This window comes from Giraffa tippelskirchi, chromosome 8, assembly GCF_054371585.1.
Source record: "Giraffa tippelskirchi isolate mGirTip1 chromosome 8, T2T-mGirTip1v1.2.pri, whole genome shotgun sequence".
Taxonomy (NCBI): domain Eukaryota; kingdom Metazoa; phylum Chordata; class Mammalia; order Artiodactyla; family Giraffidae; genus Giraffa; species Giraffa tippelskirchi.
In genome coordinates this window covers 113,854,155-113,879,403 of record NC_137282.1, presented here as the reverse complement: position 1 = coordinate 113,879,403, position 25,249 = coordinate 113,854,155, and the positions used below count along the sequence as shown (strand labels likewise).

The 25,249-nt window shown below is 49.0% G+C and overlaps 1 protein-coding gene across 3 annotated transcripts in view; it reads right to left on the bottom strand.

Annotated features, from left to right (window-relative positions):
* The window catches only part of SH3PXD2B (SH3 and PX domains 2B), a 117,295-nt gene that overhangs the window by 60,256 nt on the left and 31,790 nt on the right, over positions 1-25,249 (bottom strand). For all 3 annotated transcript variants that reach the window (XM_081520705.1, XM_081520706.1, XM_081520707.1), the window contains exons 2-4: positions 23,381-23,461; positions 8,387-8,462; positions 1,463-1,539 (exon numbers count right to left, since the gene is read on the bottom strand). In XM_081520705.1, coding sequence (XP_081376831.1) covers positions 1,463-1,539; positions 8,387-8,462; positions 23,381-23,461 — 234 coding nt within the window. The remainder of the gene's footprint in view (positions 1-1,462; positions 1,540-8,386; positions 8,463-23,380; positions 23,462-25,249) is intronic.

The window sequence follows — 25,249 nt, the reverse complement described above, 5'->3', positions numbered from 1 at the left end:
TAAACCAGTATCACCATTTTGATTACTGCGGCTTCATAAGAAGTTTGGAAAATGGGTAGTACAATTTTGTTTTCTTTTTTTTCAAAATTGTTTTGGCTATTCCGAGCCCTTTGTACTTCCCCCTATACTTTAGGATCAGCTTGTTCATTTCTACAAAAAAGCCTATTAAGATTTCGGCAGAGTTATAATGACTCTGTAGATCAGTTGGGGGAGAACTGCCATTTTAACATTATTGAGTCTTCCAATCCATGAATATGGAATGTCTCTCCACTAATTTAGTTTCTTTAATTTCTCTCAACAATGTTTTGCAGTTATAGTGTATAAACTTTGTATTTCTTTTATTAAATTTATTCCTAATTACTTCATTCTTTTTGATGTTATTGTGAGTGGAATTATTTTCTTAATTTCATTTTTGGGATTTTCACTTCTAGTATACAGAAATGCAATTGATTTTTTAATATTTGTCTTGTAGACTATAATCTTACTAAGTTCATTTATTAGTTTCTGCAGGTTTTTTGTGGATCCCTTAGGATTTTCTATAGTAGAATCATGTCATCTGTGATCAAGGCAGTTGTACTTCTTTCTTCCTTTTATTTGGCCATGCCATACAGCATGTGGGATCCTAGTTTCCTGATCAGGGATTGAGCCTTAAGCATTGGAAGTGCAGACTTCCTACCACTGGACCACCAGGGAAATCCAAACTTCTTCCTTTCTAATCTGTATTCCCTTTATTTCTTTTTCTTGCCTGCTAACACCAGCCACAATCTCCAGGAAAACACAGAGAGAGGTGGAGAGAGCAAACATACTTGCTCTGCTCCTGAGCTTAGGGGGAGAAAGCAGTCACCGCTCCATCTTAAGGCAGTTTTTGCTATTCCCACCTTCTCCAATCAAACTGCTAGTGATTTTGAGTCAGAGAAACAAATAGTAAAGATTAGGGAAGCTAAATAAAAGAAAAATAGGCTTCTTTTGCAACCACAACCTCAAATCAAACGAAATAAAAGCAAAAGGCAGACAGGCTCTATGTGGTTGAGAATATTCAAAGGACTGGAAGCCAGCTGCACTGTCCAACAACAGAAGTTGGCTGAAAAACTTCTAGAACATTCTTGCACAATGGAATACTATGAAGCCACTAACGGCAGGTTCAAGGAGATTTTTTAATAGCATGGGAAATTCTTATAATGCAAAAGAAAAGAGAAAGAGTGACAAAAATAACACATCTGGGATGGTCTCAACGTCATAATGAAAGGCACACAAAAAGAAAGGAAATATGTAAAAACCCTCATGATTGTTGCCTTTGAGTTGAAGGATCATGGGTGATTGGTTTTTCTAATTTCTTTACATTTCTTTCACCCGTACAGATCTTTCACAATGGGCATCCTTTAGTCAGAAAAAGAGAAGGGGGGAAAAAAACTATCAAGGGGAAGACGAGAGACAGGGAAATATTGGAATTTCTCCGACTTACCTTACAGTATTCGTCTATCGGTATCAGGCGTTTGACAGCTACGTCCCGAATGTGGCTTCGTCGGAAGAGAATTTTGCCTGCAGAGGACGAGAGTGCATACAGCGCTGTGAGGCAGCGGTGACAAGCTCTCAGCAGCCCGGGAGGATGAGCACGTGCCTGCCTCTGGTATGCGTGCGTGTGTGTGCTCAGTCAGGGCTGACTCTTTGGGGCCCCATGGACTGTAGCCCGTCAGGCTCCTGTGTCCACGGATTTTCTAGGCAAGAATACTGGAGTGGGTTGCCATTTCCTACTCCAGGGGATCGTCCCGACTTAGGGATCAAACCCTTGCCTCTTGGGTCTCCTGCACTGGCAGGCGGATTCTCTACCACTGCACCATCTGGGAAGCGGTCCCTAAATTCCTGGCTGCCATCAAGACCCACTGCTGCTCATCCACAGGGTTTGGGTGACCCCACGCCTGGTCCCCCAAAACCCTGTTCACAGCTCTAGTACAAGCGTCTGAGGGAGTGGGGCTTAGTGGTTAAGTTTCGGTGAGATAAGGGAGACTGGAAGCAAGGCAGGAAGACCTGATCATCAGAGGTCCCCTGTCTAAATATAACATTCTCAGACCGTGTGGGCAGTTCAGCGAACACTCAGATATGCCGTCCCCCACCAGCTCAGCCTCCTCCCCTCCTCTTTCTTTGTCTATTTCCTGCTCCCACCTGACGTTTCCCTGGTGTGCTCTGCCCTCTCGTAATTCCTGCCTTTCCCTCTTCCTGGAATACCTTCCCCATCCAACCTCACCCACCATCCCTGCTGGGAAACTCTTACCCACTTCAAATGGGTTATGCATTCCTGTGTTTTTCAGAACAGACTTGTGGGTGGGGGTGGATTGGGAGTTTGGGATTAGCAGAGCAAACAAGTACATAAAGGATGGATAAACAACAAAGTCCTGCTGTATAGCACAGGGAACTATAGTCAATATCCTGTGATAAATTATAATGGAAAAGAATATGAAAAAAATACATATGTATAAATGAGTCACTCTCTGTATAGTAGAAATTAACACAACATTTTAAATCAACCACACTTCAATAAAAAAGAAAAAAAGAGTTCCTGTCTCTTGCTAATTGTACACATCACACTGATGATTTGCATGTTCTTCTTCCTTCCTACTAGTCATGGGGCTCTGCCCAAATAGGGATTGACTGGGTTTTAGTCAATTTTGTGCCCCCGCCACATGGCACTCACTCATGTCTGATCAATGTATGAAGGTGGATTCTGCCTGCCAAGACGACAAATCCCTCCGATCCCTTCCCCAGTCGGTGTGGTAGCAGAGGCTCCATGCCTCCCCCCACACTGAACACAAACAGAAGGTCCACTTACTACTTGCTTGGTGCCACTTGAGTGCTGGGGTGTGACACCAGAGCCTCCAACGTGACACACAGGCAGAGGATGTGGGTCACGGGCAAAGGTAAGCATATAAATGGTGCCACCAAGGGTCTTGGGAAATATCCAAGAGGCTGAAACGTTACAGGTGAGGTTTGTTTCAAGCAAATCTGTGGGTTCCCTCTGATTTGCCTCTTCTCACAGGGAGATGGCGGCCAGGCTCAGGCAATGAAGATCCAGTGTGGCCACACCACGCAGACAGGGGGCAAGCAAAATCAGAAGTAAGACAGCAAGGAGGGCCGAGGAGTGGGGAGATGGGGACAAGCCCCCACGCCATGCTTATGCAGGGCAACCAGGGGCCTCCAGGGCTCAAAGAGGACGGCACGGGCAGGCCACTGTCCTCCAGACAGCAGAGCATGGAGACCTAAGGAGGACTTCACCTACTTCTGGTCTGAGGAGGTAGGTCATGGGGACAAACTTGGGTTACGAAGCTGGCAGGGCGAGGAGAGATGGCGCTGGAGGGACTGCTGTCTGCCCGGGTCACGTTTGGGTGAGCAGGGACAAGATGGCAGGAAAGGTCCACAAAGAATTTTGTCATAGGACAGAATCGAAAGGGATAACGGGAAACAGCCTCTTGACTTTTGAAGATTTGCAATCCAAGGTGGTCAGGAGATTTGCACCCAAAGAGGCCATATGCTTAATGTCACATGTAAAATAATCGGACAACTTGCTCTTAGGCAAAAGGGCACAATCAGGAAATTAGGTAGATATGGTTCACCTAATAGTCATCCTTTTTTTGCTCATTTCCATCAATTAAAGAAAACCCACAAGGAGATGAAATATATATTCCTTAATAACGAGGATCTCCTTTCTTTATAGTGGTGACGGGTTTAATTCTGATGAATCAGTCAAATTTCTGATATGCCACGCCTGTTAGAAGAGAGAAAAAATCTAGAGGAAAATGCATCACAGTTCAAAGTGCTTGTCTCTGAGGGTGGAAGGCAAATCCTTCTTGTGTTCTTTATACTTTCCCTAAAGTCGCTACCCTAAACATTGATTACTTCTGGAATCAAAAACGTTCGTGTCATTTAAAACGAGAAAAGGAAATTATGCAGGGAAGTGGGAAGGGGTTTGCAACCTGGCCTCCCTAGAACTGATGGCCTTCCCTCACTTACTCCCACGGCGCAGGCTCTGCGTGAGCCCCGTATGTGCAGGGTGCAGGGGGCCTGCCTTCTTCACTTGACAGTCATGTTTCCCAATAGGGGAACGGGGCCCCTGCCCTGCAGGAGGCTTGGCATCCTTGGCCTCCAATCCAGAGAAGCCCGCTGGCCTTGCCATTCCCACCCCAGCCACAGTCACTGTGATAATCAAATTACCGCCCTCACAGGTGGGACCACCTGAAGATCAGAATCTCTAGGAGAGTTCTAAGCCTTTAAAAAAAAAAAAAGCGTGCCTGTGAAGAGAAATCCCACAGGGCAAAGGCTTCCTGCCTCTAATCCATTTCTCAAAATGGGAGGAGGAGTCCTTATCAAAAACATCTTGGTCTCGGTTTGGTATAATTTCCCCTTCTATAAAATCAGAGGAAATGGGCAGAGTGGGGTGTACAGGCTTCCAAAGGAGGCTTCGAGCAGATTCGCAGTATTTACACGGGCGTGGTGCTGGCCCTGGCCTGCGGGAACAGCGCAGGCCACCTCGGGGCACCACCACCCGAGACGACCTGCCTGAGGCCTGGCCTGCAGGGGCTGGGAGAGGACAGAGGACAGGCGCCTTCAGGGTCTCCTGGGGGCACGACACAGCAGTGTCTCTTCTTTCCCATGTGGCCTCAGTGGGACCAGTCTCTGGGCTCACATCAGGTGCCCGGCCCAACACAGGGGGCAGGAAGCCCTGTGGCAGGGTTAGCGTGTGCCGGGCAGACACACAGAGGCTCTGGGGTGACGAGCAAGGCCACCGGGCCAATCCCAGGGGGTCCTCTTCCTTCCTGCGCTGCCTTGGGAAATGCATTTACCTGTTGGAGCCCCAGTCCCTTCATCTGCAAAAAGGGAGAACCGCCTCTATGTCTTAGTAATCTCCAAGACGCACCAGCACTGGGATTGGCCCTTGCTAGGTGCTTAAAACGGAGAAGGCAATGGCACCCCACTCCAGTACTCTTGCCTGGAAAATCCCACGGACGGAGGAGCCTGGTAGGCTACAGTCCATGGGGTCGCTGAGAGTCGGACACGACTGAGCGACTTCACTTTCACTTTTCCCTTTCATGCACTGGAGAAGGAAATGGCAACCCACTCCAGTATTCTTGCCTGGAGAATCCCAGGGATGGCGGAGCCTGGTGGGCTGCCGTCTATGGGGTCGCACAGAGTCGGACACGACTGAAGCGACTTAGCAGCAGCAGCAGTAGCAGGTGCTTAAAAAAGGGTAATTACTTAAAAAAAAAAAGGTTACAGGGCACTGCCTTACACTCAACTAGGAAGGGCACATGTCTTTTCGTCAACTCCCAACCTGGTTTCTTAAGACCTGTCACCGACAGGCTCTTTATCATTCATCCGCAGCAGAGCTGGAGTGACCGCTCAGGCTGGGGGGCAGAACTGCGTGGCCAGCACCCCTGGCCTGTGCCTGCATCCAAGTGTTTCTGCGTGAGTTGTGGGGAAGGAAGGCAAGCGAGCCTGCACCCAGCCCTCCCCGGCAGGCCAGCCTTGCTGGAATGGAAAGGGTCCTCAGAGGAGAGAAGGGCCTTTGGTGGGAACGAGTAAGCTTTTGTTTTCCATAGTGGAGGAAGGCCAAACTGTAATTCTTATTTTTCAAGCCGCATCCTCTGCCAAGTTGGCTTTCCCCAGCTCTTGCTGGGATGGAAAATTGCACAGGCCTGTCCTCCCCTCCCCTCCCCCGCCTCTGTGCTAACAAGAAACTTGCTTTTGTTCTGCTGACGCGGCAGTCTTGGCAGAAAACTGACCCCTCGGAGGGGGGACACTTCTCCCACCCGTCCCTGCCCTTGGCCTTGGCCTCTAGAAAAGCTAAGAGGTGGGCTGATAAAGGATGCTCCAGGGGTCCTGGGGCCCAGCGGGGCCTCTCCAAGCTGCAAGTGGGTCTCCTGAGCAGGGACAATGGAGCCGAGTCCCTGAGAACTGCATCTCCATGCACTCATGGGTGGAAAAGGATTACGTAACCACGAAAGCTTTCAGGGGCTGGGGAGAGGGTCGGCTCAAGTTCTTCCCTGTTCTGGGAAGTTTTTCCAGAGCTCGTTTTGCCTTTCATCCAGCAGAGTTCTAACTCATGGCTTTCCTTTCCTGTCTTGAAGAAAAATATACATTTAGAGCCCATTTCAACTTGAATATCCAGATGGATCACTTAAGTAGGATTCCATGATACAAAATACCTAGAAATTCCAAACGAATGTCCCTGGACCCTGTTTCTGCCTTTACTGAGAACTTTCTATGTGCCAGGGAGAGAAGCTTATGAAGCAGGGGTCACTGTTCCATTCAACAGATGAGGAAACTGAGGCTCAGAGGTGGGAGATGTTGTGTGATTGAGGAGGTCACAGGACTTGGTCCGCTGGACTCCAAAGCACATGCTTTGGGCCCTGAGATTTGACTCCTGCAGCTGGCACACTGGGTTATCTCCAATAGAGGAAAAAATTCCAGTGTTCTTTCCCCATGGAAGAACTAAAAACATTAATTTTTTTAGGTAAACGATGCTCCCAGTAAATGGGGGCCTGGCAAATACATCTACCCTGTCTCTAAACTCACTCAACAATGACAGTATTTGAAAGGACACAGTGATATGCTGATAGCAGAATCTTGGAGTGGGAGAGGGGAGAATGAGCTCCTGGGTGACTCAGAGTCTCCCCATCTTGGCGCTTGCCCCCTTGTCCCCTCAAAATGAAAAAGACTTAAGGGCCAGTCTAGCTCCAAATATTTGTGATTTAGGGTGATTGTCAATTTGCTGATTATCTCTACAGAAAGGTAGTAGTAAGTGCTTACTTGTTGCTAGTTACACATCAGGCATTTATCTAATCCTCGGAACAACTTTATCATTTATGTACCATTATGATCTCCAAAGTGCAAGTGTAGAAATGAAACTGTATGCTTAAGTAATTTCCTCAAGAGAACAGAGTGGATGATTAGGGACACTGGGATTTGAGCCTGCGGTGTCTGACTCCAGGCATCAATTTTAGAGCCTGCCACACCTGTGTCTGAATCCCAGCTCTGCCATTGGTACAAGGGATCATAATTTCCCTCAGTCTTCATTTCCTCATCTGCGAAGTGGGCACAGTAATGTCTGCCCTGCTGGATTGTTCTAAGGACTAAACGAGCTAATGAAAGCACTCAGCCCAGTGACTGGCCCACAGCAGGCATCTAATAAATGGTAGCTATTATTATTGGAAGCTACAACACTGGTTTCGGTAGCTCATTTTTTTGAGTTGAAGCCCTGATGCTATTTCTTTGGTAAGAATTTGGAGGGGGGGATGTACTGAGAGCAGGAACCAGCGATGGCTGCATGAAGCCTGGCCCTTAAAAGGTGCCTGGTGGCTGTGGTAGGTGGGCAGGCAGGCAGAATTTCTTAAATGTCTCCCAAAGATGTCTCTTCTTAATCTCAGCACCTGTCAACAGAATGGGATCTCACTCCTGGGATCATGTTACATGATATGCCTCAGTTCATTTCAAGAGAAGGAGATTATCCTGGATTAGCCAAGCAGGTACAAGGTAATCCCATGAGGCTTTAAATGCAGACAACTTTCCCCATTGGTGGCAGGTGGGAGAAGTCAGACAGCTTCCAAGCCTGGGAGAGAGTCAATGCCCTGTTGCCAGCCTGAAGATGGATGAGGAATACAGGCAGCCTCTGGAAGCTGAGTTCCCAGCGGACAGCCAGGAAGAAAACAGGCATCTAGGTTCTAGAGCTGCAAGGAACTGAGTTCTGCCAACAACCTGAGTGAGGTTGAGAGGGATTCTTCCCTAAATCCTCCAGGTAAGGGGCCAGCCCAGTCAAGATCCTGACTTTGGTCTTTTAAAATGCTAAACAGAGAAGCTGGCTGAGCCTGCCTGGACTTCAGACCAGCAGAGCTGTGAGATAATAAACGGGTGTCATTGTAAAGCTGCTAAATGGGTAGTAATTTGTTATGCACAATAGAAAACAAATACAGTAGTCGTTAAAATAGATGCCACTCACTACACAGTCTACATGAGCTTGAATTATTCCTTTTATTTTATTATTAATTTATTTTGGGAGGCCTTGCCACGTGGCACGTGGAATCTTAGTTCCCCAACCAAGGATTGAACCCATGCCTCCTGCGGTGGAAGCATAGAGTCTTAACTGCTGGACCATCAGGGAGGTCCCTACTCCCAGAGATGGGAGAAACTGAGGATCCCAGAGGTGAAGTGTCTTGCCTGAGGTCACGCAGCTAGTAAATGGTGTAGCATCTAACTCCAAAACCTGTATTCTTAAGCACTGAGTTCTACAAATGACTGAGGTCTGCTCACTGGGACAATATGGACAGGGACAAAGAGGGGAGAGACCCAAGAGCTGTATGAGAGCCTAGAGGCCTCATCTGAGAGCACGCGTCTCACTTACCGGGGAGAAACGGAATGATCCGCTGTTTGGGGTCCTTTTGTCCTCCTTCCATGGGAAATTTGTCCAACATCTGCATCTAAATGGGAAGAATAACAAAATGAAAGCCTTTAAATGATAAAAGCATCTCTGACAGTTTAAAGGAATTAAGTGAACTACGTGATTTGATAGAGAAAAGCTCACTTTGTTCAGTGTTCCAGAAACCCAAACTAATGGAAGACAAAGTTAACCAGACCTAGGATCTCCATACAAACAATTCTCTAGATCCACAGCTGGCAGCTTGGTGAAGGCTCAGGGCTGGGAGAGACCAATCTCAGTTTTCCCACAGGCTCCAGTCACAGGACCTGAAGCATGAACAACAACGCCCACTAGAGCCCCCCAAATTCCATGGATGGCAGGTCATCCTGTTTCCTAAGAACTGCCAGGTGGTGCTCAGGAACAAACCATGGAGACTCAGTTAATCTGGTTAGGTCTACACCTGTGAGATCATGACACACTCCTGCCGCAGGAAGAATTCCCCTGGTTGGCTCAGCTTCGTTCCTAGCTCTGAGTCAGGCACGTGGGGTGCAGCAATGAACAGACTCAGAGTCTAGGGAGAGACTGAAAAGTAAATTGATCATTGAAGGATGGTGTAGGAAGCACCGTGAGAGGTGGTACAGGCTGCTGTGGGCACAGAGGAAGAAGAGGGACGGAACACCCTCAAACAAAAACCTTTCATGTCTTCTGATAACAGCAAATGCATCTCTGATATTTTAAGGAATTAATGTGAAGTATCTGATTGGATATACAAAATCATCAGGATCTGTTACTTGTGATCTGGGGAAGTGACATATCTTGTGCCTCATCCTTAGTTGACCGTAATGATACCCACCACCAGCGTTGCTTTACAGATTAAAGCTGGGATGTGGTGGTCATTAATGCTGTCACCAGATTTCTGGTCCTTCCTTTCAGCATGTGGTAGATTCCTACCTCCCCACCCCCCTGAAATGAGATGCGGCAAATTCAAGGTGAGCAGAAGGGACATGGCTCACTTCGGGGTAAAGGAGCTAGGAGGGGTACTTGACTCATCGCTCTCCAGTTCTGCCTGCCGTGTGACAACCACGCTCCAGAGTGTGGCTTCTGTGTCAGCAAGGAACCTAGAGTGGGGGCCCAGAGCCGCCAACACCCTCTAATGGACAGTCTTTCTTTCCCAAGTGAGAAGTAAACCCTGTGTACAGTAAGGCAATCTGTCATAGCATCGTACCTTTTTAAAAAAATTGGATATAACTGCTTTATAATGTGGTAGTTTCTGTGAATCAGCTCTGTGCATACATACATCCCATCCCTCTTGAGTCACCCTCCCCTTCCCCATCCCACCCCTCCAGGTCATCGCAGAGCACTGAGTTGAGCTCCCTGTGCTATACAGCCCTTCTCACTGCCTAGTTTCCACATGGTAGTGAATATATGTCAACACTACTCAGCTCACCCCACCCTCTCCTCCCGCCTGCTGTGTCCACATGTCTGTTCTCTATGTCTCAGAGCAGAGTATCTCAATCCAGTCTGATTAGTATGCAGGCCCAGGATTCAAGGAGAAGAAAAGGGAGTCCTGAGCCTCCCACAGTGGTGGCCGAATGTGAGAAACCTGTCCATCATTTTACCTCAAGGAGAAAGTCACCCTGGATCTTAAGATGTGTCCCTCTGGATGTGGAAAAAAAGGGAACCCTTGTGCACTGCTGGTGGGAATGTAAATTGGTACGGCCACTATGGAAAACAGTCTGGAGGTTCCTCAAGAAACTAAAAATAGAACTACCATGTGACCTAGCAATTCCACTCCTGGATGTATATCTGAAAAGAACGGAAACGTACATTTGAAAAGATACATGCGCCCCAGCGTCCACTGCAGCACTATTTACAATAATGAAGACAAGGAGCAACCCAGGGCCCATCGACAGATGACTGGATTAGGATGGTGTGGGGCGTGTGTGTATGCATATACATACATATAACACACACACATGCAGTGGAATAGTATTCAGCCATGAAGAATGAGATCCTACCATCTGCAGCAACATGGATGCACCTAGAGAATATTATGCTTAGTGAAATAAGTCAGAGAAAGACAAACATTATATATTAACAATATCACTTGTATGTGGAATCTAAAAAATAATACAAATAAATGTATATGCCAAACAGAAACTGACTCAGAGACATAGAAAACAAACTTGCAGTTACCGAGGGAGAAAGGCCAGGAGGGAGGGGCTCATTAGGGGTATAGGATTAACAGATACTAACTACTATACATAAAACAGATAAGCAACAAGAATATACTGTGTAGCACAGAGAATTATAGCCATTATCTTGTAGAAAACTATAATGAAGTATAATCTACAAAAATACTGAATCACTATGTTGTACACCTAAAACTAACATAAAGCTGTGAATCAACTATGTGGTGATGGTTTAGTCACTCAGCCGTGTCTGACTCTTGCGACCCCATGGGCTGTAGTCTGCCAGGCTCCTCTGCCCATGGGAGTCTCCAGGCAAGAATACTGAAGTGGGTAACCATTTCCTCCTCCAGGGGATCTTCCCAACGAAGGGATTGAACCCGAGTCTCCTGCGCTGCAGGCAGAGTCTTTAGTAACAGAGCTACCAGGGAAGTTGGTGAATCAACTATACTGTGATTAAAAAAAAGATGCATCCCTCTGATAGCATGAAAGCAGCTTTGAATTGCCTGGGAAAAATAAGCACAGCTATGGGAGGGAGGAGAGGCCTGAAGTGGGAGAGCAGAGAAACATGTATACATGCCAAGCACAGTTAAGATTCTTCAGACACATCCTCTCACGAAATCTGCAGAATACCCCTTCAAGAGATGGCCATCACCACCTAGGGAACTGAAGTCCAGAGGAGTGAAGGAACCTGCCATGGGCCTGCAGCCAGCAAGGGGCAGGGACCGAGACAGAAGCCTGTGGCTTCTCTGCCATTGCATCACCTGCTTCTGAGATGCTACAGCGGTAATTAAAAAGGATTGCTCCCCAGTACTCAGGAAACAGGGTCATTTAGGAGCGCCCTGCCTCCTTAGTACTGTTTAGTGTGACACCCCTGGGTAGGGGGTAGTCACCCTCAACTTGGCTGGCAACCCTGAAGGGCTGCCCACGAGGCTGTGGTTTTATTTGTGATTGCCAATTGGCCCCTAGTCTGTGCTATGCTGTGCAGTGATGGGGAACTGTGGCTTACCAGCACCTGGAAAGGACTTGCTGGAAGGACAGGCTTCCCTTTTTGAATCTAAGAGCTTTTCAGTGCTGACACATAGTAGGCATGCAATAAAAATTGGCTAAGCCAATGAATGCACGTAAATGAAATCTGGAAATAGGGGCAACTTCAGATATTTGCAAAGTATCCCTGATTAATAATATTCACATTATTAATGCACGAGTGTGTGCACTAAGTCACTTCAGTCGTGTCCGACTCTTTGTGACCCTGTGGACTGTAGCCCGCCAGGCTCCTCTGTCCATGGGACTCTCCAGGCAAGAAAACTGGAGTGGGTTGCCATGCCCTCCTCCAGGGGATCTTTCTGACCCCTGTGATTCCTATATTGCAGGAGGATTCTTTACCACTGAGCCACTGCATTACTAATAACAAATAATAATTAGTAATGACTAGGAACGTTACAGCTAACAAGCCTTCTCAGACACCTGGATTCATCTGTCCTTCAGAATAATCCTATGAAATCAATGCAAACCCCCATGTCACAGATGGAGAAGCTACACAGCAGAAGGACTCAGTGAACTGCTTGAGGTCACACAGCTGAGTGGTGGTGCAGCCAGTTCAGATATCTTAACCTAAATCCTCTTCTTTTCCCCTAAGATCACTCTCTTAGGCAGCTTCAAAGTGTCACATGAACATGAAAAATCAGCCTGAGACCAGGCTAAGTTTCATATTCCATGCACAGGTGGAGTATGCTTTCTTTTTAAAAGCAGAGTGATTAATCAGTCCCAGCTGCAGAGTCTTTTTGGCAGTGTATTAGTTTTGTCTTAACACTATCCTTTTTCTCCTGGAGGAGGGCATGGCAGCTCACTCCGGTATCCTGCCCTGGAGAAGCCTGTGTACAGAGGAGCCTGGCGGGCTACAGTCCATAGGGTCGCACAGAGTCAGACGCGACTGAAGCGACTTAGCATGTATGCATCTTCTTTTCTTCTTCTTCCTTTTATTTGTGAAGACAATGTTGGAATACAGGGGAACATTTTTTTAGAAGGTATGCCCCGGTAATCCATCAACCATACGCTGCTTATGTCCACTCGTCTAGGCTTCTGCTGCACTTCTGTCTGAGTGTGCACACAGGCTCAGAGGCCCAGCCCACTGCTGTGTTGCCCCATGGTCTTCACCGCTCTGTCAGGAAGTTATTCTCCCACCCTCTGTCCTGACTTGCTTTTACCCACATAAGTGGAGCTCAAAGAGCTGAAGTGTTTCCCCAAGTGGTATTAATTTGGGGCAGGTATTATTAATTTGAGGCGGCAGTCTCGGGTTTAATGTTGCAAAGTCTAACCACAGACATTATCCCTGGGGACCAGACAGCCCTGGGGTTTAATCCCGATGTTTCTTCATGCCAGCCGTGTGTCCCTGGCCAGAGACCCAGCCCAGCGAGTCTGAGTCACCATTTGCAGAACGATGGATGCAGCCTGCTGGGCAGGGTGGTTGTGTAAATGAATGCTGCATGTGACCTGCGCCTGGGGACACACCAGGTGCTCAACAAGGAACGCCCCCTCCTTGCATTTTGCCCGCAGTGAATGCTATTCTGAGGATTATCTGGGAATAATTATCAGCATTTTATAAGACTGTGTTTTGGGGTGAAGCATACACAACATAAAATCAATCATTTCAACCATTTTAAGTATACAATTAAGTGGCATTAAGTACATTGTTGTATAACCACTGCCCCCCTCCATCTTCAGAGCCTCTTCACCATTCCACATTGAAGCTCTATGTCCATTGAACACTGCCTCCCCATTCCTCTCCTCCAGCCCTTGACAATCACCACTCTATTTTTTATCTCTATACATCTGACTATTCTAGGGACTGCATGTAAATGTCTGTCCTTTGTGTCTGGCTTATTTTACTTAAGATAATGTCTTCAAGTTTCATCTATATTGTAGTATGCACTGCAATCTCCTTCCTTCTTAGGTCTGAATAATATTCCACTATGAGGCTGTGTTTTAAGGTTGGCCCAACTCCTCCCACTATCCAGCTCCCCACAGTGGCCAGAGCTGGGCTTTCTAGTAGAATTTCTATGATGATAGAAACGTTCTACATCTGTGGTGTCCCTTACAGTAGTCATCGGCCCTGGATTGCTATGAAGCACTTGAAAAGGAGCTCCTGAGTTGGAGGTGGAACCTTCATTGGATGGAGGAACTGAACTTTTAATTTTATTTAATTTTAATTAACTTAAATTTAAGTAGCCTCACATGACTAGTGGTTACCATATTGGATAGCACAGGGCTAGACTATAATACTCATTCTCCTCTTTTAGCCCCATCTAGTTTTATTTCATTTTCTTTATTATCCCATCAATGGTAACTGCAATCTGTATGACTGCTATTTGCCAGGAGAGGCAGTCAAAGCCTGGGAGCTACTTGGCTTTAGGTCTTAGTGTGTTGGGGTTCACAGGCCACAAGCTGCTTCTAGCCAGAGAACTGTCACATTTGGCACCCATAGGCTTTGAAGCAGACACAGGCAGCATTGCAGACCCTCTGTGGGGACCCCAGGCTGTCTGCCCCAGCAGGACCAGAGGCATGCCAGGCAAAGTCCGACTGCAGACGGCACCCTTGGTGACTGGGCGGTCCACGCCCCACCCCTCAGAGAATGAAAGGAAGTGGTGTTGAGAGTGAGGAGGACTGGAAACCCCGGAGGAGAGTGAGTCAGCCTGGGGTGTAGGAAGGGAGAGGGAGCCACGTCAAGCGGCCACATCACAAGGGAATGGGAGAACACTCCATCAGCAGTTTTCAGGACGCAGCTTGTGGTGGAGGGAGAGGAGACAGGCTGTCCAAGGAAAACACCGTGGAGGCTGGCGTGGAGGTCCACACGTGGTTTGTGTTAGCGGCAGAAGGGACTTGGAGGGGTACACTCCTGCACTGTGACAAAGGCTCCATGTCCCAGAAGAGCCAGGGCAGGCAGTGGGGAAGGGCCCGGGTGACCGTCCCAGGCAGCTGCAGGCTGCCGGGCAGCCATGTGGTTCTCAGAGCAGGACATGCTAAGACCAAAAGCAAAACAGCTCCCCGGCTTTGATGGCCTCTCCTTGCAAACAGCAGTCTCACAGATTGCAGTTATCATTGACGGTACGTTGTTGGTTGCCTCTGGGGATTCTGTTCCCTTGATGAGCTTGCTTTGCCTAAATGTCGGCATGTCCTGGTCTCCACTGGAGCCCGCTGTCCATCCTGTCTGTCCACTGCCCCACTTCTCTCCTTCTTATGGCCCCTTGTCAGTCAGGACAGCATGTTCTCAGCCTGATCCCCTTACTGGGCGGCCCTCTGGGCCCTCGGGATATATATGTGCAAAGAATGAATGAATAATGGATGAACAAATGAATGAAGAACTGGTTAACTGGTTTGGTCAGCCACTGTCTAGAAAAGGAGAAATTATTTTCCAGGTGATGGCAACAGGCCCTGGTTTGGGCCTTAGATGCAATCAACCAATACAACCTTCCCTCTTTCTGTTTTCCAAATAAAGAATTGCACTTGGCCCTCCATATCCTCAGGTCCCCTACCTGCAGATTCAACCAATGGCAGATCAAAAATATTTGAGGGAAAAAAACTTTCAGAAAGTTCCAGAAAAGCAAAACTTGATTCTATTACAGTTGGCAACTATTTACATAGCATTTAACTTTTATTTACATAGCATTTACATTGTGTTAGGTATAATAAGTAACCTAGAGATGATTTACGGAGAAGGCAATGGCACCCCACTCCAGTACTCTTGCCTGGAAAATCCCAGGGATGGAGGAGCCTGGTGGGCTGCCGTCTACGGGGTCGCACAGAGTCGGACATGACTGAAGCGACTTAGCAGCAGCAGCAGCAGCAGAGATGATTTAAAGCTATATAGGAGAATGTGTGTAGGTTATACGCAAATACTACGCTATTTAATAGGCTTCCCAGGTGGCACTAGTGGTAAAGAACCCACCAGCTAATGCAGAAGACGCAGGTTTGATCCCTGGCTCAGGAAGATGCCCTGGAGGAGAAAAGGACAACTCACTCCAGTATTCTTGCTTGGAAAATCCCATGGACAGAGGAGCCTGGTGGGCTACAGTCCATGGGGACCACAGAATCAGACCCGGCTTAGTGACTGAGTACGCATGCACACTATTTAATACGAGGGACCTGAGCATCTTTGGACTCTGGTATCCGTTGGGGGGTGAAAGGGAGCGGCCCTGGAATCAATTCTCCCACAGATGCTGTGAGAAGAAAGGTAACTCCTATATGTCCTCAGCTCTACACCATCAATATGGCAATGGTTTTCAGATACAAGAGAACAAATATGCTGGTGTGTATAACACCCCAATTTCAGAAGGTAATGTCTGGGGAAAGAAAGTGTGTCTGAGGAGCCAGCAAAGACAGTATCTGGGTAAAGATGCTTGGTGGAATCCCAGGCCAAGTGTTGGCTACGAGCTCGCCGGGAAGTCTTCCCAGCTGGGCACGGCCTGCCTGCGGAGCAAGAGCTTCAGCTGTGCCCCTCCTACACCTGCTCCCAGAAAAGACAGGAGAAAACACTCCCTCCCTGTGGCTTCCGTGGTGGAGCCTGGGGGCTTCTGGCAGTTCCCAGAGCTCATGAAGTGCGTCAGGGGCTGCCGAACACAAGGGAGATAGGCCTGTCCTATCTCAACAGAAAGTGGAAACAAATGATGTTTGCCATATGACATGGGACAGCCTCTCTGGCCTCTGGGTCTCAGTTCCCTTCTCTGGGGAGAAACAGAGGCTCAGATCAAGATGCAGCAGCCTGCCTTCAGCTCTGTGATGTGCTATGTTTGGGAAACGGACCCCGCTGAAAGTACCCACGCCCAGAAGCAGTCCCCTGAGTGTGGAGGGTTCCTGCTTACAGGACACAAGTGGCTGGTGCTTCTCTCGCCAGCTCCCTGCCTGGCGGGGTGACCCTCCTGGCTCCGTGCACCATGGGAATTCTGCAAGATACCAAGCTCTCTCACGCTTCTGCATCTTTGCACACGTGGTGTCCTCTGTGTGGAATGACCTCTCCCACCCTGTCGGTGGGGCAACTCCTTACTCATAGTCAAGACTCTGTTCAGCTGTCACCTCCTCCAGGAAGCAAGCCCTGCCTGAGTTCCCTGGCTGGGACAGAGGACGCGGGGACAGACAATATCTGGAGTCTGGCTCAACAAACTTTTAACTGTGCCCTCCGTGAGGGAAGCCCTGGTTCCAGGGACAACCATGACCCTCAGCCTTGAGGATGCAGTGAACTCCCGGGAAAACTCAGTGGGCAAAGGTTGCAAGGCATAGGGTAGAAAAGATCCATCACACATTCAGGGTCTGTCTGTGAGGGGCCATGTCCTGCTCAGAGCAGCCCTCCGCAGGACAGATGCTACCTGAATCTCACAAGGATGTGCCAAGCGGGCCTTCAAAGAGCAGCTCTCTTCAAAGGGCAGAACTCCATGAGGAGACAGACTCGAAGGCAATCCTGGGCCTCCAGGAGGTGGGGGTAAGTGGTTAGGAGCACAGGCTTCAGACTCAGCCACGCCCAGGGCTGAATACCACCCAGGCTCCTTTCTAGACTCGTGATTCTTGCCTCTCTGAGCTTCCCTTCCCCCATCTGACTTCATGCCTGTAAGTGAGGACTTAATGTACGTGTGTGTGTGTGTGCTCAGTCACTTCAGCCATGTCTGAATCTTCGCAACCCCATGGACTGCAGCCCACCAGGCTCCTCTGTCCATGGGATTCTCCAGGCAAGAATACTGGAGTGGGCTGCAGCCCACCAGGCTCCTCTGTCCATGGGATTCTCCAGGCAAGAATACTGCAGTGGGCTGCCATGCCCTTCTCCAGGGGATCTTCCTGACCCAGGGATCCAACCAGCACCTCCTGCACTTCAGGAAGATTCTTGACCACTGAGCCACTGGGGAAGCCCGAGGACTATATGAAATGGTGCATAAATCAGGCAGCTGGCATGTCTTAGTAAACAGCCACCGATATTGTTTGTTATTACATTGCTCAACCAAGCACACTTCCTCAAGGGTCTGTCCTCGGCTCTTCGGGCACTCCTGTGCCCCGCTCAGTGCCCTGCTCGGAGGCCAGCTCGTTACACTCTGCGAGCTTCTCCAGAGTGGATTAGATGAGGGCAGAAAGGGAGGTTCAGAGAGGCAGAAGGGCCTGCCCAAGGCCACACAGCTGGTCAGACAGAGGACTGGGGCTGGACACCAGGCCTTTCGACTCCCAGCCCAGGGCTCTCCCGCTGACACCCTCACATGAGTCGCATGGCCAGATGTCAACCAGTAGCAGAGGGCATGACTGTCACCAGAAAGTGACAAAGGGGACCTTCTTGCTGGGAACTGTGAGTCTCTTCCCACAGAGGAGCCTGAGTCATGCTTCTTCCTTCTACCCCAGCGGCCTCTGTGCAGGCCTTTTCCTCTGCCCACGTGTCCTGCCCCCACCAGAGGGGACATTTACTGTTGTGTCGCCTACGGGCTATCTTCTCTTCTCTGGCAGCAAGTCTCTGACTTCTTCTGGGGGATCTTCTACTCCTCTGCCAGTCAGCAAGCATGGGTGTGATGCAATTCCTCCACTTCCTGGGCTGTTCCTGGCTGGTCACCCAGGATGAACCCCTAAGACTTGTGCTGAAACCGCTGGGTTTTCTGTTTTTCCCTGAAGTCACTGAGCTGAGTTGTTCGATTAAGCTGGGAGCTATGGCCACCACCATACCAGTCAACACCTTGTCTGGACCCAGAGAAGGCCAAGAACTAGAGGAAGGCAGGTCCTCCCTGACGCTGTGGCTCCTAGATCCAGCCATACCTGAAGCCAAGCACCCTCAGTCTTCTCAGTTCCATTCAGCTAATCAATGTTCTTTTTGAATAATCCATACAGACTAGGTTTCCGTCATCCGTAACTAAAACACTTCTGACTAAAACAAGGTCTCATGGCCAGGAAGTGGCAGCATTTGGATCAAAGCCCAGGATCTTAACCACTCTATTAAACTGGCATCATCTCCTGCTCTAATCTTCATGCCAGTTCCTAGCAGCAACCCACGCCCATCAATAATCCCAACAGCTGACATTTGCTGAGGGGTTGACAGCCCAGAAACTGCTCTCTCACATCATCACTTTTCTACAAAAAGGAATTCAGATATACTTCACATACCATAAAATTCACCCTTTTAAAGTGTGCAATTCACTGGTTTTTAGTATATTTACAAGGTTGTGCAACCATGACCACTATCTAATTCCAGAACAATTTCATCACCCCCAAAAGACACCCAGTACCCATCCGCAGGCTCTCCTCCCTTCTCCCTCCCTCTGGTTCCTGGCAACCACTAATCTGCTTTCTATCTCTATGGATTTGCCTCTTCCGGACACACGTCATCACTTTTAACTCCAGAGGAGCCTTGGGAAGCAGTCACTCACAAGGGGAGCACAGGACAGCAGAGTGGCTGAGACTGTGGACCCTGGCGTTGCCTGCCCAGCTTCAAATCCAAGCTCTAATGCTCACTGGCTGTGTGACCTTGGGCAAATGCCTGAACCTTTCTGAGCCTGGGTTTCTTCATCTGTATTATTTGATAAGCTTGACATGAGGATTAAACAAGTCACTTCATCTCGAGGCTGAGTGGGCAACATCCCAGGAATGCCAGCTGTTTCTACTATCGCCACCCCCACGCTACTGATGAAGAAATCACCATCGGGCACAGAGGGGTTAAGGGGTGTGCCCATGGCCACACAGCATAGGTGGCTGGGTCCCAAGTCTCCTGACTGAGTCCTCTGCTGTTTCCATTACGCCACACTGGCCGAGCTGCTCCTCCACGAGAGATCGACTGTCCCCTATACTCTGAGCCAAGCTGCTTCTGAAAAAGCCAAGGCTACTCGCCAGACAGGAGTGGGGGTGGGGTGAGTCATGAAATCACCGACTTTAGGATGTTGCGGTCCCATGCGGGCTGGCCTCCTCCTCGCCTGGGCCTTGGGATCAGCCCACTTTGGCGGGTGGGCTCCTGCCTTGACTTCTAGTTTCCCCCAGTCAGGTATGGGGTTGGAGGCAGGGCAGGCCCCTCTGGAATTTCAGGACTCTCCCACTCCAGCTGCCCATCTGGAACTCTTTAAAGCTCCCTTAAGCCCTGCCTCTAGACGACTTTGTTATGGGAGTGGAGTCTCAGGCGGCTTTATGTCACAGTAAACCTCCAATTATTACCTATCATGGCGAGGCGGGGAGGAAAGCTCACTTTTAAGTTCTGGGAGAAGTAAGAAAGTTGAGTTAGAACAGGAGAGTGGAGGGAATACAGGCTCTGGGCCAGGGCGCCCTGGGAGCCAACCCCGCCTCGAATGTCCCCTCATGATGTCACTTTGGACAGGTCCCATCTGAGCAGAGTGACAGCAGATGACTGCTACTGCCCACCAAGCCAGGCACCGCTCCGTGAACTGGCACGAGAGATGCGAGCAAAGCGCTTTCATTCTTCACATGAGGCTGGGGAAACTGAGGCTCAGGAACAGCGGTGACACCAAGCTGAGACTGAAAAGGCAAAGCTGGGATGTGAACCCAGGTCTGTCAAACCTCAGAAGTCAAGGTCAGAAGCCTTGAGCTCAGCTGGAACGGGCAAATCAATGACCCAGTCAAATTCCCCACACACTGCCCGGCCCACAGGGTGAGTGTGAAAGGGCAGCCGTGAGCATCTCCATCCGTGCCGCCAGGGCCTCCTCCTTGCCCTCTTCCCATGGAACTTCCTCCTCCAGGTGATGCTGTCCCACCCGCTCCACCCTTCGGGCCACAGACTCTGACCCCAGACACTGACACTCAGATGCTCTCTCTCAGACACGGGAATCGGCACCCAAACTCCAGTACCTGGACACGGGGAAGGGCGCTTTGCCTCGGGATTGAAGGTGCTGACTGGGGGATGTGGGTCAATGGGCCAGCAGAGGAAGCTGGTCCAGAGGGGTTGGCAGGAAAGAGAGCTTGTTAGGAGAGTTTCTGGCCATGTGACATGTGGCCTGGGGGCTTCTGGAGGGTCATTCTGTTGCTGGCTCCGGGACCCTGTGAAGCCAACTACACTCCTCGCTCTGGGTTCCATGGGGGCACATCTGCCTCCTCTCATCAATCCGTCACCACTTCCATCTGCCTAAGCTAGCTGGGAGGGGGTCTGCTCTGTGCACGCCATTATTGTCTAGGCGAGCAATCACCCACTCACTCATCTCTGCCCCCTCAGCTCCTTCTTGGATGCATCAGGCTGGGAAGAGGCCTCTGAAAGCAAAATACAGGTAGCACTCCCCACTCCCCCCAGTGCATAGAAAAAAAAATCAGTCTAACAACTTGCAAAATATTTATCCAACACCTATGCTTTGGAAATCTGCCATAATGGGTCTGCATAAATCACCCTTGTGTCTGGGAAAGAGGGTGTGGATCTCCATCAGTTTCACAGAGGACTGAGGTGTGAAACTGAGTCCTCATGGTGTCTGGAGGTGTTGGGCATTACAGCTATCACCTTCCCCGCCTTTGCCCCAGGGTCAGCCCTCCCCCCCCCCCCATGTCTGTGTCTGCTCTTTCCTTGATTTATTTATTGGCTGAGGCACATGGTTTGTGGGATCTCAGTATCTTAGTTCCCCAATCAGGGACTGAACTCGCGCCCCCTGCAGTGGAAGCGTGGAGTCTTAATCACTGGACTGCCAGGGAAGTCCCCTGCCAAGTCCATTTTACATAACATCTCAGAATCTTTAACACAGAGCCTCTTTGGGTATTGACGTTCAGTACACGTTTGCTGTGGACCAGAAGAAAAATATTGTTTGTATATGATACTGTTTGGCTTTATTGCCTAGTGAAGGTAAAACATCACTGAGTTCATTACTTTCTAAGTAGTTAGGTAACTGCTGGCCCGTGTGCAGTGACTCTTGGCAGTTTGTAGTGTAGACTGTTTGGTGATGCTGGGGAAACTGGTTCAGAGCACATTAACATTGCTCCTCCCCCTTTAAAATATTGGAACACAGGCTCTGAAAATCTTCTATTTGACATTTTCAGGAACAGATTAGGTCTGTTCAACCAAGGAGGCCTGTGGTTAATATCACCTAACCTTCAGAAAGAACGTGGGAGGCACAGAGTCAGGCTGGTGTGCGGAGGACAAGGGCTCTTCTGACGGCCCCGCAGTGCCCTCTCTACCCCGGATCACAGCTGTTCTCACCACGTCTCAGTCCCCAGCCCCGCGACTGAGAGGCAGAATAGGGACTGGATAAGTCCACGGGCCATCACATTCCTCAGCCCTGTTGACTGGCTTAGAGATGAGCCTATAAAACACTGTGTTTGCTGGCACTTCTGTGAACTGACCTTTCACTCTTTCCTGCTGAGTGTGAGCCCAGAGCATTTTGCAACCACATGAGACCTGAGATAAAGCCAATGCAAGGGAACTGGGAATCCAGGACAAGAGAGAAGCTGGACGAGAGGACACAGTGGAAAACCCTGGGTCAAGCTGTGCCTGAAGCCTGCCAGTCTCCCTCTCCCAGGGCATTCTATTACAACAGTCCCCGAAATCCTCCTGTGTCCTTAGGCCAGTTTGAGTTGGGTTTCTGTCATCTGCAACAAAAGCAGCCTAATTGGTACAGAGGAAAAGAAGACAGTCATCTCCATGAGGCCTTACATTGGCCCGTCAGGTAGGTGAGCCCCTCACCACATGGCAAGGAACACTTGTGGATTCAGGAAGCCAAGCAAGTTCCCATCTCCTCCTAAGGCCTGTGTTTTCTAAAGAAATTTGCTACATGATATCAGGCACTGTGACTTCTCATAGAGATACACTTGCTCTGATTTGCTGGCCTTTGGTGATGTCAGGATAATGCTACCGATCCATGGATTAGAGTTCTTTTGCCCTAGTGGGGAGGGGCTTACATGGAGCTGTCCACACGGGCTCCCTACAAGACTGGTGGTGCTCAGTGAGGATATTAGTTCATCCCTTTGTTCATTTGTTCATTCATTCATTCACAAACACTGACTGGCCACATACAGCGTCCTTGAGTAAAACATGAAGGAGGGAGAGGATAAAGATGATGTGGTTCCTGCCCACAAGAGTCGTGGATTAGAGGGGGACAGACAACTTCAGCAGAGTCAGGACAAAGGGATACAGAGCTGTGGGGGTACAGGAGATGTGGCTCTCGCTGGCTGGGAAATGAAGTCAGACCAGGCTTTCCAGGGGATGAGAGTCCTGATGGGCGGTGAGCTGATGAGGGGCTAGAGGGTGCAGGAGGCATTTCAGATGATGACTGGCATTAGGAAAGGGCAAGTGCAACGCCCTCAAACAACAGCCGGTGTTTTAGGGGCTAAACATGGAGCCTGATGGGGAGAGGAGACCAAGGTGAGGAGAAGATCTGGGCCTGTCTTGAGAGCAGAATGGCCCCACAAAGTCTGATCACACATAACACACCAGCAAACACTATTACACAAGTTTAAGATCTGAATGCCAAAGCCAAACACAAGCAATTTCCAGATTAGCCTCCGTTCTAGAGCAGTCAACAGGAGCCTTTCTTTTATTTGAAAAATACTGAATATCAAAGCAAAAGCAATACAGCCCATCACTTATGTCCCCAAAGTGATGGACACCTTTTTTTTTTTTAATATGGAATGTGCCACAAATTTGTGTTATCCCTACATAGGGGCCAGACTCATCTTCTCTACATCTTTATAGTATATGCGCTGCTGAGCTGAGCACATGGACATCATTTTTAAGTCTAGGAAATAAATACTGTGCATCCACTGTGGGTGAGGATCCAGGCTCTGAAGTCAAAGCAGAAAGTAGGTCCATATACACTCTTTCCTACCCTGCAGCTCCCTGGAGACCCCACATCCTTACCTGGAGATCAAAGAACTTGCTGTAGCGCCGGTAAATGGCCTCCGTAGAGCCACTGGACCATGTGACCCGGATGATGTAGACCTGCAGGGAGGAATGGAGACAGCCGTTAACACCGACGCAGCCTCTCCATCGCCAGGACTCTAGAGCAAAGCAGAAGGGTTAGAGGCAGGGAGGCCTGGGTTTGACTCTCAGCTCTACCCCTGACTAGCTGTATGACTTGGGACAGGCTACTCGCCCTCTCTGAGACCCAGCTTCCTCTTCAGTAAAATGGGTAGAATACCCTCGCCTCTGAGAGTTGTGCAAAGGATCACAGGAAACCAAGTCTAGGAAAACATAAGCCCCCTGCTTATCTCAGGAGATGCTGTTATTTTCAGGATTTCTTACTCTCTACTCAATTCAGAGAGCCATCGGGCTGGCTATTTTGTCAGCATCATTCTTAAAACTTTGATTTGTCAGAAGTCTCAGCAAGCTGTGGCTCTCAGCTCGCGCGTTTCGCATAAGCTTAGCCATCACGTCACTTCCCCCAGTTAGGGCCTGGGCCAAGCCATCATTTCCCTCTGTGACAGTTTCTCCATCTGTAAGGTGGGCTAATAGCATCTGTTTCTGCTGCCTACCAGGACGGAGTGACGCTCCGATAAAGCAGAAGACGGGAAACCACTTTACAAACCACAGGGCCATGTGTCTAACCTCTGTCACTAACTGAAGCACGCACAGAAAATAATACGTCGACAACAAACTCAGGCAAACCAAGGTGACGACAGGAGGTCAGAGGCCTCTGGCTGGGGACTCTGGTGGCCCTGGACATCACCTGGGTACTCAAGGGATAAGGGATCAGCACATCCATTCCTGCTTTGCACAAATGATCTGTGGTTACAGGGCGATTCTGACATGTAAAACATACACGTGTGAAGGCCATCTAGAAACACAAATAAACACGGGGGCTGGGTGTTGTTAGAGGCGCAGGAGCACATGGGCAAGGCTTCTGACTCCACGAGTGGGGAGTGAGCTGGGGAGACAGCACGTGCATAAATGAACATAAATACCATGTGGACAGTGGAAAACACTACAGATGGTGACTGCAGCCATAAAATTAAAAGACACTTGCTCCTTGGAAGAAAAGCTATGACAATCCTAAACAGCATATTAAAAAGCAGAGACATCACTTTGCTGACAATGGTCCATCTAGTCAAAGCTACGGTTTTTCTAGTAGTCTTGTACTGATGTGAGAGTTGGACTATAAAGAAAACTGAGTGCTGAAGAATCAATGCTTTTGAACTGTGGTGCTGAAGATTCTTGAGAGTCACTTGGACTGCAAGGAGATCAAGCAAATCCTAAAGGATATCAACCCTGAATATTCATTGGAAGGACTGATGTTGAAGCTGAAACTCCAGTACTTTGGCCACCTGATGTGAAGAGCTGACTCATTGGAAAAGACCCTGATGCTGGGAAAGATTGAGGGCAGGAGGAGAAGGGGGCGACAGAGGATGAGATGGTTTGATGGCATCACCGATTCAATGGACATGATTTTGAGCAAATGCCATGGGATAGTGAAGGACAGGGAAGCCTGGCGTGCTGCAGTCCATGAGGTTACGAACATTCAGACACAACTGAGTGACTGAACAACTACAGTAGACATCATTATTTTTTGCATTTAAGTTTTTTTAAATTGGCACATAACTGCTTCACGGTGTTGCGTTGGCTTCTGCCATACAACACGGTGAATCAGCCACAAGTATACATATATCCCCTCCCTCTTGAGCCTCCCTTCCACCCTCAACTCTATGTCATTACAGAGAGCTGAGCTGAGCTTCCCACTAGTTACGTTTACACATGGTAGGGTACACATGTCAATGCCACTCACTCAATTCA